Source organism: Sinocyclocheilus rhinocerous, unplaced genomic scaffold (genome assembly GCF_001515625.1).
Source record: "Sinocyclocheilus rhinocerous isolate Xijiao unplaced genomic scaffold, SAMN03320098_v1.1 scaffold3206, whole genome shotgun sequence".
Taxonomy (NCBI): domain Eukaryota; kingdom Metazoa; phylum Chordata; class Actinopteri; order Cypriniformes; family Cyprinidae; genus Sinocyclocheilus; species Sinocyclocheilus rhinocerous.
In genome coordinates, this window is record NW_015626039.1 from 99,836 (window position 1) to 115,524 (window position 15,689).

At 37.9% G+C, this 15,689-nt stretch overlaps 1 protein-coding gene across 1 annotated transcript in view; it reads right to left on the reverse strand.

The window, feature by feature from the left end:
• The window catches only part of LOC107709360 (uncharacterized), a 21,033-nt gene extending 5,643 nt beyond the window's left edge, over positions 1–15,390 (reverse strand). Inside the window, exons 1-4 of the mRNA XM_016513822.1 lie at positions 15,320–15,390; positions 14,406–14,758; positions 12,923–13,261; positions 1,540–1,773 (exon numbers count right to left, since the gene is read on the reverse strand). Coding sequence (XP_016369308.1) covers positions 1,540–1,773; positions 12,923–13,261; positions 14,406–14,758; positions 15,320–15,390 — 997 coding nt within the window. The remainder of the gene's footprint in view (positions 1–1,539; positions 1,774–12,922; positions 13,262–14,405; positions 14,759–15,319) is intronic.
• Between the last annotated feature and the right edge of the window lie 299 nt (positions 15,391–15,689).

Here is a 15,689-nt window from a genome sequence, read left to right on the forward strand (position 1 = left end):
ACAATACTACAGCGAGGATAAAAGTTACGCCTTCTTTCTTTGCTTGAACATTTGGGCGGCGTTATGCAAATCTTCCCACATTGTGACGTAGACATGTGGGGGCGTATTAGAATGGGCCGTTTTAGGTAGGCGTGGTTGACTCTTAACTTTTATAAAGAATATCTCTTTGGATTTGAGACTTTAGTCTTTGCAACTTTACCGATCTTCTTTATGCACCAAGAGTTTGTAACACTCCAAAAAGAAATGAAAAATTGAAATCACATCATATGACCCCTTTAATGGTCTGTATCATAATATCATATGTTATCAGACTTGGAATATAGTGCATGAGTTTACTACATATAATGTATAAATATATCCTTAAGATGCATAAATGTGTCCCAGTCTTTAATATCTACAGTCAAACAGAAACAAACATAATACTTACCAGAATCAGTGTCTGTCTCTAGGACTGACATATCCATTGTCACTAGAAGTAGAGTTGAATGAGAGAGATACAGACTAAAATTACTAAAACTATTAAATACACTGAACAAAATTATAAACGCAACACTTTTGTTTTTGCCCCCATTTTTCATGAGCTGAACTCAAAGATCTAAGACTTTTTCTATGTACACAAAAGGCCTATTTCTCTCAAATATTGTTCACAAATCTGTCTAAATCTGTGTTAGTGAGCACTTCTCCTTTGCCGAGATAATCCATCCACCTCACAGGTGTGGCATATCAAGATACTGATTAGACAGCATGATTATTGCACAGGTGTGCCTTAAACTGGCCACAATAAAAGGCCACTCTAAAATGTGCAGTTTTATCACACAGCACAATGCCACAGATGTCGCAAGTTTTGAAGGAGCGTGCAATTGGCATGCTGACTGCAAGAATGTCCACCAGAGCTGTTGCCCGTAAATTGAATGTTCATTTCTCTACCATAAGCCATCTCCAAAGGCGTTTCAGAGAATTTGGCAGTACATCCAACCGGCCTCACAACCGCAGACCACGTGTAACCACACCAGCCCAGGACCTCCACATCCAGCATCTTCACCTCCAAGATCGTCTGAGACCAGCCACCCTGACAGCTGCTGCAACAATCAGTTTGCATAACCAAAGAATTTCTGCATAATATATACTAATAAAGTAAACTGTTAAAAAAGCAAATCAAAATTTCTAAAACTTTAACTAAAATTAAGATGAAAACAGAACAAAAACTGATTCAAACTATGAATAAAAACTATAATAGTATCTTAATGACACTAAAATATCACTGGTTCATAAACTACATTTATAAATGGCCCCACTGAGTCAAACAAAAACAAACTCAATACTTACCAGAATCTGTGCCTGTCTCTGGGACTGACATATCTGTCATCACTGGAATTAGAGTTGAAAGACATTCATATGCAACCAAGATTAAACAGCAACAACTTTACATTAAAATAATCAGACATTGAAAGACATTTATTGACTACTAATCAGGACATGTAAGGAGGTCGCTGTGAGTGTTTGTGGTCTTTGTGGCCCTGATCAGCATCAGTACAGTACCTTCGGCTCTTTCAGCATATGTTAGCGTTGGCAGAGAGCTGATGGTTTGAGTCTGAGTGCTGCCAGCATATGTGTGATTTGGCACAGAGCTGCTGATTTTGGTCTGAGCACTCGCTTCAGTCTCAACACTCACAACAGATGTCCAAACTGGCACGCTTGTGCTTGTGTGAGTATGAGAGACCGCGCTGGAGCTGGAGAGAGACTCTGTGCTGCTTGTCACATCTGAAAACACACCTGAGAATGAGAGAGAGAGAAAGAGATTACATGACAACACTGACTTTTAAAGGGCCGGTGAACCTCACAAAACCTGTCAAGAGCATGTCCAGGTCTTATTTCACACCAAAATCAAAAAACAAATGTTTAATATTATTTTCATGACAATTAAACACATTTGCCTCCAAATTATCATTAACACAAGGCAAAAAATTATAATTTTCATTACTGTTATACAAAGTCTATTTCAATTGTCCATTATTTATATATCAAATGTGTTGCATCTTAAGCATCTAATGTTATTTCATGCTGATTGAAATTACAACTGTATATTTTTTGTATAAAACTTCAGTTACAGTAAAGAGAATTGTTGTAAAAATGAGAAAAAATATATATAAATGACCTCTCTGAATGCATAAAGGTGTCTCCGTGTTTATTAATAGTCAAACAGAAACAAACTCAATACTTACTAGAATCAGTGCCTGTCTCTGGGACTGACGTGTCTGACATATCTGTCAACACTAGACGTAGTATTGAAAGAGAGAAAACACAGACTAAAATTACTAAAACTGTTAATAATAATATATAATATACAAACATAATACTATACAAAAAATAATATTTAAACTGTGAAGTATTTATTTATCGAATTTGTTGTACTGTTGAATTGTTGTAAAAATCACAAAACTATATAAATATATAATTAAATATATTAAAAATATATAAGAAATGACTAAAATGTAAAAATTGTGACTTGTGAATGTAATGAGAATTTAGAGGGAAAATGTGTCTGTTTGTCATTAAAAATAATTTAATAAATTTATAATACAAAAAGCAAAAAAAGTGGCTTATCAAAATTATTGTCCAATAAAAATAAATAAATAAATAAAACACAATGCAAAAAATTCTAATTTTCATTACTGTTATACAAAATATTTAAATTATTTAGTATGTATTTACCATATTTGTTATACTGCCTTTGTTTTTTTAAATAACAATTGTTCACTGTAATTTTATATAAAAATATGAATTAGTTACTTTGTACTGTGCGTGTTTTCATTTGACAATAGAGGGGTGCAGGTATGACATCAGAACCCGTCTAATTCGCCACTGGTTCCTTCAAGATTTTTCCTATTTTGGCCCTGTCACAAATCACACCCTAAACGCTTGCAGTCTTTCTCTGAGTCCACACTTTCATGGCATAATGCCACTTTAACTGTCGGGTAGAAGTCTGCTGTTGAGGTCGCCTCAGTGCAGACTCGGCAGAAGTGCGCAACGAGGGCGCATAGCGGCCGAAAAGGGGGGCGCTCGCGAGCACCCTTCTGAAAGCTAAAATGATAAATAGAGCAGGTGTGTTGAGTCAAATTAGAGCTAAACTCTGCAGGACAGTGGCCCTCCAGGACCCAGTTTGGGCACCCCTGAAATATGGTTTCATGGACTTTGTAAATCTGCCATTGTAGGTCCACAAGACGGCAAGTGTGCCATTTGGGACAGGGCCAGAGAATGGAAACGTGACGTCACAGTGCAAAGAATTGGACATGGGAGCTGCAGTATAGAGACCCGGTCCTGCAGATTTGCTTTATACAACATTGGGAAGATCAGGCCCTTTCTTTCGGACTACTGCAATGCTCTCTTAGCAGGTCTTCCAGCCAATTCTATCAAACCTCTATAACTAATCCAGAATGTGGCTGCAAGATTAGTCTTTAATGAGCCGAAAAGGATGCATGTCACACCTCTGTTCATCAATTTGCACTGGTTACCAGTAGCTGCTCACATAAAATTCAAGGCATTGATGTTTGCCTAAAAAAACACCACTGGCTCTGTATCGCTTTACCTAAATTCACTACTTCAGAATTATGTGCCCTCTAGAAGCTTGCATTCTGCAAGTGAACGGTGCATTATAGTGCCATCCCAAAGAGGCACAAAATCACTTTGACAGACTTTTACATTAACTGTTCCCTCCTGGTGGAATGACCCGCCCAACTCAATCCGAGCAGTCCTTAGCCATCTTCAAGAAAAGGCTAAAAACACATATCTTCCATCTTCATTTGACCCTCTAACTCTAGCACTCTCTGTTTCTATTTTCTCTATTTCTATTCCTACTACTTGTCTTCTTTAAAAGAGAGAGAGAGAGAGCCTCTGACACTAGCATTCTTTATTCTTTTTCTATTCTTACTACTTGTTTTCTTTATTAAAAAAAGAGCCTCTAACACTATCATTCAACATTCTTTTTCTATTCTATCTTCTTGTTTTCTTTTTATTTATTATAAAAAAATGACCCTCTAACACTAGCATTCTCTATTATTTTTCTATTATTTTTACTTGTTTTCTTTTTATTTATTATAAAAAAAAACATTGCTACGTGTACTGCGTTAGGCTAACCGAGACTTGACACAGCACTTACATGTTATTGCCCTTTTGTTGGTTTTGATTGCATTATTGTCCTCATTTGTAAGTTGCTTTGGATAAAAGCGTCTGATAAATGACTAAACGTAAATGTAGAGACTGAGTAGTAGTGAATGTAGACATTTTATATCATTTTATGTTTATATTATTCAACTAAAGATTGCATTGGAATGATTAACGCTTACTGTATCATCAATTGCCATAGCCTTTCTAATGGCCGGTATGAAAAATGTACTTTTTCCACGCTATAAAGCTGAAAATGCACACATATTCCACGCAGGCAGTGAGAATAATACAGTAAGTGCTAACCATTCCAACGAGTTCTTAAGTTTGGTAATATAAACATGAAATAATATAAAATGTCTACGTTCACTATTGAACTCTCTTATGAAAATTAGCCATGGTTTTACTACAAATAAAACAAAAAACATGGTTACTAAGGTTTTACTATGGTTATTACCAAAAATTAACCATGGTTTTGCTACAATAACCATTTTTAATCATTGCAAAACTGTGGTTATACAAATGGTAATCAATACACCAAAAAAAAAAACATGGTTACTACCAATGTTCCCTCTAATTTTTTTTTCTAGCTGAGCAAAACTTTTCTCTGATATTTTCCCTGAGCAAAAACATTCTTTATACCATACCTTTAAAGCGCACACACAAAAAATAACTTTGAACTTTAATGTGCTATTTATATTTGATTTGATCCTTGATGTAACTAAATGATGCACATTTTAGGTTACCTGAGAAAACGTTTTTTACAGTACTATGTTACTTACTAAGAAATTCTATTTAAAAATTATCTAAAATAATCTCATGCAGAACAATTTTTTTAAATATAATATAATATGATACAATATAATATGAAAAAATTAAGCAGTTATTGTTAATTAATTCCCTTTTTGAGGTCAATTATTTATTCGGCTTAATATAATATAATATAATATAATATAATAAAAAAACAAATATTTTCAAAAAACTTGTACATGTGAATTCTTATTTAGTTATCTAAACATCCCTATGAAGTAGAGTTTGCACACTACTACACCTATGTGTGACTGTAAATGTCTCGGAGTTTTGTTACCATTCTGTTCCCATCATCTGCTATTTCCACCACTTAATCAAGCCACTCTTCTTTAAAACATGATGATGTTTTATTTCACATGTCATTGCGTTTGCGTCGGCTCTCGTGTTGAGCTATTTCGTCCCCAACCATTAAAGTATTAAATTTCAACAGTGACTCATTTGCCACACATCATTCTCTTTCTATGAAACCTGTAAACCGCATTCACCGGTTGTAACTCTATAACGACAATAACATTTTAGCAATTTTCCAGAGCCATTAAAGTATTCAATTTCAACAGTGACTCATTTGCCACACATCATTCTCTTTCTATGAAACCTGTAAACCGCATTCACCGGTTGTAACTCTATAACGACAATAACATTTTAGCAATTTTCCAGAGCACTGCAATTATTTCGCATTTACTAGAATTCAATCAAATGGCTTTCCCAACTCATTTTTGCGTCTGTCCTGTACATGTGAATACATGTATATTATTAGACACTGTTTATTATTTGTTCTGTGCGGCTGTGCGCGCGCGCAGCTTAGAGGGAACATTGGTTACAATCACCTCTAATCTTCCATATGCTCCTAGACGGTTGTTCATATATGTAAGTACTTCCGAAACCTCCTTCGGGAAGGATGGGCTTGCGCAACGTTCCGGTTCCAAGTGGAACGGGCACGTTTTCCCAGTGTTATCCAGTCTTACTGAGTGGGTAGTGCCATAGCAGCAGTCAATATGGGGTGCTGTGTGTACATTAATGAGGAGAAAAATTAACTTAAATGATTTTAGCAAATGGCTGCAATATAACAAAGAGTGAAAAATTTAAGGGGGTCTGAATACTTTCCGTACCCACTGTATATTACAGATACATTGATTTGATTTGAACTGCAAGCGATCACACGACAAATAAGGAAGAAAATGTCTCGGGTTACGCATGTAACCATGGTACCCCGAGAGGGAACGAGACGCTGCGTCCTCTAGTGGACACTTTGAGAAATGCTGCCAGCATGAACGGTGTCTGGAAGCATGTGTGTGAAAAAACGCCAGTCCTATTGGTCCACGTGGCCTGTGACGTCATAGGCGGGTGCCTGGAAGTATAAACGTGCACCTGCTGAATACGTCATTAACTTACTTGTCTGAAGGAGACATAAACAGGCAGGCCGAAGGCATGGTGAGGGGACGCAGCGTCTCATTCCCTCTTGGGAAACCATGGTTACATGCATAACCCGAGATATTCCCCTTCTAGGGAACTCGTGCTGCATCCTCTAACGGACACTTTAGGGAATGAAATGCCAACTATGCCATGCAGAGGTGCATGCCAGTCCACCCGGTGAGAGACCAAGGAGGTGACAGATATGCACCTAATCTTTACACAGAAAAGGGACCAAGCCACTGACGCCCTGGGCCACTCACATAATTTGGCAGAAATGGAGAACCCAATTCAGATAAAAGGAAACATCCAAACCAAAGCTAAGAACACAGCTATACTCAAATAGCTATGGTATGTGAGCAATTTAGCCTGGATACACAAGACACCTGAATAGATAAACTAGAAAACCTTAAACTAGAGACAGGAGTAGAGAGATCAAAGAGATCAATACTAAAAGCCCAATACTAAAAGCCCAATTCAGATAAAAGGAAACATCCAAACCAAAGCTAAGAACACAGCTATACTCAAATAGCTATGGTATGTGAGCAATTTAGCCTGGATACACAAGACACCTGAATAGATAAACTAGAAAACCTTAAACTAGAGACAGGAGTAGAGAGATCAAAGAGATCAATACTAAAAGCCCAAGTAAGGGGAATAGCTGCCGGGCTAGATTATAGCTATCCTCAGATAGCTATATCCTATAGGGCTGTGTATCACCAGCAAATCCACGATACGATACATATCACGATACAGAGGCCACAATACGATACATATCACGATACCGACTGCACTGAATTTCACCGCAGCAGAATTGATTAAAACAGCTATTTATTAAACACTGCATACTATAGTGCCATTTCTAACTATTGGCAGAGCCGGCAGTTGACCTCTGCATTATGAAGGGCCTCCATAGCTGTACCACAGTATAATATAGGTAATGGCATATGCTTCATGTTTACATTGGGCACTCCCCACCAGGTACAATATTCTGATTGTTTGCATCTTGTTTTTAAGCCCATAAATAATAATGCACTCGTTCTAATAAATTTATATTGTAATGTACTCATTCTAATATATAAAAAAATCATATTTACATTGCTGGTAGGTTATCATTGCACAAATTAACACACTCTCTACTCTGTTTTGGGGATTACGTCTCTTTATATCAGGCAACCCCGTTGTGTTCCTCTGCGGCCAGATTAAACCTTGTTATAGCCTATTATGCTCTATTCATTATTTTTTAGAAACCTTGCACTTTTCTGCTGAATTTTAAACGTTGTTCTTGTATTCAAATTAAGCGCGGTCCACTGCTGCACACGTGCCACAATATCGATACAGGGCCAGCTGTATCGATACTCGTATTGTCAAATCTCTGTGACCATACATCGTCGTATCGATGTATCAAACACAGCACTAATATCCTAAGGGTCTTATGGAAGGCTCGTAGACCAAGAAACAATACACAGCTAGCTTCAGATAGCCATTAAGTAAGACCTTCCTTCAAAACTGCCCAGACCACAGAGAGTGGGCTATCTGCTTACAACCCTAGCAGGGGAGATAGCCCTGTCTAGGCCGAGGCTCAGGAGACCACTACTTAAAAACCCTAATCAGGGGAGCAATCATTGAGCTAGTGCATAGGGGGACCAACTGAAACTGCCCAGACCACAAAGAGTGGGCTGTCTACTTACAACCCTAAGAGGGGAGACAGCACTGTCTAGGCAAGGGCTCAAGGAGACCGCTACTTAAAAACCCTACGTAGGGGATCAATCATTGAGCTGGCACATAGCTATCCTCAGATAGCTCGCTTGTTGATAGCCGGCCACCTTTTATCACACTCCTCTGCATCTCTAATAGTAAGGAATCTTGAACTTTCGTTCATTCAAGTCAAGATATTTATTTGTATAGCATCCACAATACACATTTTTTCAAAGCAGCTTTACAGTAAGTTATTCTGTTTCATCTAGCTTAATGCTGCTTTAATAGTAAGCCGTTTCTGGGCAATATTACGATATATAATGATGATACATGATCCACCGTTTGAGATCTAGCTATATTGCATTTATTCTTTTAGTAGATATATCAGTACCACTGTAGTGAACGAGACTGAATACTATGTAATAAATATCTGAGCATTTTTTATAAGAGATTATATATTATTCAGTTTAATTCTAAATTCAAGCTGTTTTCGAAAAAAATAATTAATATAAAATGGTCAGCCTTTTCTGTGATGATTTGTGTTTGTTTACACTGTGTGCTCCTGAGCATGTCCTAAAATATGGCGACTGTTACACAGAATACAACCGGCTGTGACGTAGATACCCATTCTCTATGGGGTTTTATAATGGAGTTATGAGTAAAATAAAGCCTCTGGTAAAGTGAAGTGAAAGTGACATGTGGCCAGGTATGGTGACCCATACTATGAATTTGTGCTCTGCATTTAACCCATCCATGTGCGCTCACACACACCCAGAGCAGTGGGCAGCCATATTGCTGCGGCGCCTGGGGAGCAGTTGGGGGTTCGATGCCTTGCTCTAGGGTCTCACCTCAGTCGTGGTATTGAGGGTGGAAGAGAGCGCTGGTCATTCACTCCTCCCACCAACAATTCCTGCCGGACCTGAGACTCAAACCCACAACCATCGGGTTACAAGTCCTACTCTCTAACCATTAGGCCACGACTGCCCCTTAACATAACTTGACAATACTTTGACATTTTGTTCTACAGCGTAAACTACACACACTCACACCTAGGGTTGGGTACCGAAACCCAGTGCCATTAAGGCAGCAGTACCTATATAACCGGTATGTACCGGACCGAATCAAAACGCAGATTTCGGTGCCACTTAAATGCCTGAGCGATCGATTTAAATATTTGTCCTCTGGTTCTCCGAAACGGACGTAAGAAGCATCATCACTGGCACCGCATTTGAAAAATAATTTCTGGACTGAGAAAATGCACGTGAATGCAAGTCGGAAAGCTCTGATAAAACAAATCTAGCAAATCTTTGTAGTGAGTGTCCATGTTGTTTTCACATTCTGACTTAAAAGCCCAACTTGGGAAATGAGACAATCCGAGGAGCATGTGAATGCAAAAATTACACTTGCTCTGACGGCAGCAGGTAGCCTACCGTTAGCTAGCTAAGCTAAACATGCTTAAATTAAAATGCCTAAAGTTAAACATTCTAAAGTGTGGCTGTATTTCACAACAAAGGATTCTGACACTGTGACATGCAAAAAATGTCTTTCTACAATTGTGTGTAAAGGGTGAAACATGTCAAACCTTTTGAAACATTTGAGGACACACGGGATGAACTTAAAAGCAGAGGGATGCACCGGGTTCAACAGCTTGCAGACATCAGCTGGCAGTGTGGGCATCCCCGGCCCCAGTCAGACCAGCCCTAGCAAAGTGGAGGCCATTGATTATGACGACGACAGCAACCTTTCCGCAGGTTAGTAGACTAATGTAATATTCATTGTAAAATGCAAATCTTGCATTTATGCTAACAAATGATTTGTAAAATATTTAACATGAATTGTGTTTATCATTTTGGCTCGCCAGCTAGTAGTACTAGTAGTACAGTGAACCCATTCACCTTGGCAAAGAAGGCTCTATTGACAAAGGAGAAGTTTATTTAATACAGAGAGATGACCACTGCCCTTAATCCTCACTACCACCCACCATCCAGGGATGATCTGTCTAACACTCTTATTCCTGCATGGTACTCTGTTGAGAAACAAAATATTATTCAGGAGTTAGCACAAGTGAGTAAGGCTGTTATTACATGTGATGGGTGGACCAGTGTGGCACAGAACCACTATTTAACAGTTACTGTGCACTGCAGTGATGGCCACAATAAGCAGAAGGGGCTATACACCAAAGCTGTGTATGAGTCACAAACAGACCTCCATGGTGGTAGACAAGATAAATTGCATTCTCCAGGAGTTCCAGATAAAGTTACACTAAAGTTGTAGCTGCCACAGTAGACAACGCCAGCAATATGGATGTTGCACTGAAGAATCTGAAGCTTTTAAAGGTTGGGTGCTTTGCCCATACCCTAAACCTGGCAGCACAGAAGGTTTATAGCATCAGTGCCATTACAAAGTGGTGTGCCAGACTTCGAGCTATTGTGGTGTGGCTGAAGAGGTCCTCCGTAGCTAAGACCATCCTGCGGGAGAAGCAGCAACTTCTCAGTAAGTACTAGAGTAGCCTTATAAATCTTAAAACTTATGTTTGTTTCAAACATCTTCAGAAGATTGTCATTCAAAATGTACATTTGTGTTTCAGATCTGCCAGAACACAACATCATTCTGGATGTCAGAACAAAGTGGAACTCCCTTTTCCCGATGGTGGAGAGATTTTTGGAGCAATACCCGGCCATCCAGGCAGCATCACTTGACCAATGGGGAAAGACAAGTGATAGACATGAATATCAATTGTAAAACAATGAGTAACAACATAATAGTTGATATGTTATTCTTATATCTTATTTTTCCCTTAGACTGAAAAGGCTCACAGACAATGACTTCCAGAAAGCAGAGGATTTGAAGTTGTTGTATACCTCAACCCTCTGTGTATCCATTGAGAAGTTCCCCACATGGGGCCAAATTCTCCCCATACTGACACTCTGTTTACCAGTGCTTTGAAAGAGAAGGTCTGGGGAGATCTGCAAAAAACAATATCAGGTATTTTCCAGTTAGACACTAAATATTTTGTCATGTTTTTATTACAGGATGAAGACATTCAGAAGGTCCTCCAGCAGGTCACTTTGATGGACCCTTGCTTCAAAGGCAAACTTGCAGATGTTGTTGCTGATGCTGCTTGGGGCCGGTTGGAGAAAGCAGCAGTTTGCAATGTAACAGAAGGACAGGTATTTAATGCTCTGCTTTGCTTACCATATGTGGTATGTTACAGTTTTTATGATGAAGTCTTGCTATTTATATGTGCAACATTATTTGTACAGCTTCCAATGGAGGGCCTTCAGGACATTGATGAAGAAAGATTGGAAGACAATAAAGAGGACAAGGCAGAGGAACAATTAAGTTTATAATCTTAGAATAGGCTATTTTTGTCTAAACACCTACTTTTATGTATTTTTTCATCTCACAAGAAGCGTGCCAAGAAGTCAGCCCTAGAAGAGCTGTTTGAGGATGAGGACCGAGAGCTACTTCAACTAATGAGGGCAACGGCAACTAAAAGTGGTGCCCTCTACATAGCTGAACAGGTCCAGAAAGAGATTGAGATCTACACATGTCTACCTTCAATCCCATCAGGACAAGACCCTGTAGCCTGGTGGTGGGGGATGCGGGACATCCTCCCCATATTGTCTGCACTTTCAAACACATACCTGTGTGTTCAGGCCTCATCAACACCATCTGAGAGGGTTTTCTCTTGTGCAGGACATGCAATAAGTCAGGAGAGGTGTCGTATTTTGCCAGAGAAGGCAAATATGATCATATATCTGCAAAAGAATTGCTGAAATTTTGAAGCTGGTTTGTAGTATACCAAGAATATCAACTACTTTGCTGTTATTGGTGTTAAAGTATTGTAGTTGGGTTGGGTGGTATGTAAATTTGTTGTTTTTTGTATTTAATTATATTTATGTATACTTTAAACTTTTAATAAATTGTTTATTTTAAATATATTTTTCTTTAAAAAAAGCAGTTCTTTAATGTTATCCACCATTTTTTGTGGCTCTTTTTTTTTAAAGTATCGGTTCAGGCACCGTTACCGGTACTGTTTTAGAATTATCGATTCGGCACCGGTATCATAAAAAATCCAAACGATACCCAACCCTACTCACACCATTGGTGCGTCTGAAATCGCATCTGAGTAGGTACTAAATTTACATTTTAATTTTAATTTACTTCACGACCGTTAAAAAGAACGTTCTATATACTATGAATATGGGTATGAATGAAATTCCAACATACTACATCTGCCATGTTGTTACTGTCACATGACCTACCAGCGTCAGTTGTGTCGCTTCACTGCCATTCATAAATCCTCTCCCGTGGCCTATTGGGATTGTAAAGTGTCCATCTAATGCACACTTCAGAATCCGGGCGGTAGAAGTAGGTCATCCGGGTACTTTTCACCTACTGTTTTTCGAATACGATGAATTCTGACATACTCCCCTCACTTACTTTTGCCTCACATACTTTTGTTGTATGACTTCTGCCTACGATATAAGGAAGTATGCGATTTTGTATGCACACATGTCTACCAAACACTTAGAAACATATATTTAAAAAAAAAAAAGCATAACTGCTTCAAAATTCACGTTTTCTGTATGGGTGTGTGCAGTTTATGTTGTAGAACAAAACGTCAAAGTATCGTCAAGTTATGATCACTACAGGCTTTATTTTACTCAGAAACTGAAAAACCTCATAATAAAACCCTGTAGAAAAATCTTGAAGGAACCAGCGGCAAATTAGTCTTCCAGGTTCTGACTTCATATGCTCTACTCTATTACTCAGGAAGTAATACTACAGTCTTAACTAATTGATCAGCTTATGTTAAATGATTGAACACCTTACGTACCCCAAACAGTGAGTGTGTACGTCTCTGGGAACCCACTCCGCAGCGCCTCATAATCTGTGCTCTTGTAACGGCACTGATAAACACCCTGGTCAAAAACACTTACTGACGTGATGCTCAATGAGAAGATACCGCGACTGATGTCATGTTTGGGCGGTAATTTCATGATGCTGTAATCAATACCGACGTCCATCTTTCCAGAGCTCAACCGCAGGATTTCTCTGTTATCTTTCAGCCATTGAACATAAATGTCTTCCCATGGTTTATTTTTAGGAATATTTCCAAAGCACTCCAAAGTGATATCGTCACCCTCAAACGCTTCCACATAATTGGTGAAAAACGCTGGTGCTGCAGAGACACAAGAGAGATTTACGTTGCACTTTTTCTACCTCTTGAAGTTTTTACTACAGGAAGATTGATATTATGAAGTCAGCAAGACTCTTTATTTTCTTAGACATAAAGGTTCTAAAAATGTTTTGATTTCAGAAAGATCTGATTTCAAAGGAGAACCTTTTTATGTTCTTTGGTGTTGTGACCCAAAATCTATTTAATCTAATTTTAAATGAAGTTTATTTTTTAAACCAAACAGCCAATTCACAAACCCTGTACAATTCACTTTTTTGTTTAATTAAAATTATTATTATTTTTAAACCAACAGCCAATCCACAAACTCTATATTATGAAAATGGTTCATGTATAAGTTCTTCACTGCAGATATTTATTGAGGAACCTTAATTTTTAAGAATTTCATTCTCAGGAATTGGTGCCATTTGTGTTCCCACAAATTACTACTGATGTAATTAACAGGATACTGAACTTAGTCACATTTATTGATACATTGAACTCTACTGGTGTGTAATGGAAAAAAAATCCCTCTAAAATAAAAATAAAAAATGTATCTCTCTCTCTCTCTCTCTCTCTCTCTCTATATATATATATATATATATATATTAGTGCTGTCAAATCGATTAATTGCATCCAAAATAAAAGTTTGTTTACATAATGTGTGTTACATAATAAACATGTATATTTATATGTTTACATAAATGCAAAGACATATATTTAAGAAATATGTACATGTATATACATATATACATATATTCATATTTATATATGATTTATATTATACATAAATATAAATATTAATTACATATATTTCATATACATATAAATATACACCGGCACACACATATTGCAATTAATCGATTTGACAGCACTTATATATATATAAACACATTTGTTGACGACTAATCTATAATAATGATGGTTCCTCAATATTTGTGGCAGTTATGGACCTGCTACTTTTGGCCTGAGGTGGGAAAATATGATTTCTTGAAAGTTCAGAAGTACCTTTTTGCAAATTGAACAATAAATATTAATTAAGGTCCTGTTTCCTGAGATAAAAAAAAATAATAATAATATATATTTTTTTACATTTACAACTAGTAATTGACAACTCTGAATTGTAAGTTACTGCCATACTTACTCGACACCTGTAGTAATACAGAGCAAATGGGTTTTGTTCCCTCCCAGAGACATTCATATATCTCTCCATCATTCAGCATCACATCTGACAGAATGAGGGAAAAGTCCTCAGATTCTGTAGGATCACTGAGGAAGTTCACCCGGTCTTCAAACCCTCTCCCGACCATGACAACATCACGCAGAGAGATGACGTCTTTGCCCATCGCCTCCCAGTGAACGTGCAGCTCTTCCACAGGGAATCCTGAACCATTGCAGGACAAGATAACGCTTTCTCCTAGATATGCCTGGACCTCTGACGTCTGAAGGTAGAAACCTAGACAGACTGGATGAAGAAATGCATTAATGCTGATAAAGCTGGTTAAATATGAAAGAAAAATAATGACAAATATCTTTGAAACAAAAAAAGCATGTTGAATTGCACTAAGTGAAAAATAATGCATTGCATTATCAGTGCTTGCATTAATGGCTTGTATTTTCAGGGCTTGCATTTTAGGGGCTGAAATTCAGCATAGTTGTTTATTTAAGTTTTTAATATTTCAATTCAAAACATTTCACACACATTTTCATATTTAAAAATTCAATAATCCATATTCACCTCGCAGAGTTCACTTCCAGAGAAATATTCAATCTATTTAAAAATATGATTTATAATATTCAACAGGCAATTTTTGATTATATTTTATGTCACTTTACAAATTCGCTTCCAAAAATTCATTAGTTAAAATTGACCTATAGGTAAGCCCCGCCCCCCTTAGTTACTGTTGCAAACTCAGACAAACAAACGCTCTGGTTACTAATGTAACCTCGGTTCCCTGAGATAAGGGAACGAGTGTTGTGTCGCTTGACGCTAATGGGAAACTCCTGTTTCTCTGTTACTGAAGCCTGATTTGTTAATGTTTGTGTAGCTGCACAAACCAGTGGTGCTCGATCCCGCCAGAAGGGGCAGTGCTGACCGCTATATAAGTTGGCTTGGAGTTCCATCTCATCATTCGACTGAAGCGACAGCCAACAATTCGCGTGCAGCTTATAGCACGGCATGCAATACTCGTTCCCTTATCTTAGAGAACCGAGGTTATGTTTGTAACCAGAGTGTTCCCTTTCGAACAGGAACTCAAGCCCAACTCTGGAGCACTCATTAGAGGGCCCCTTAACCCTGAGCTACAGAAGAGACCGTCGTAAATCTGAGGTCTACTTAACTAAGTCCTTCCACTCAAAGCGGGAATGGGTAGATTCAAGCAGAAAAGACATGCGCCTGCATAGCAGGGACGTACAAATTGTAAAGTCT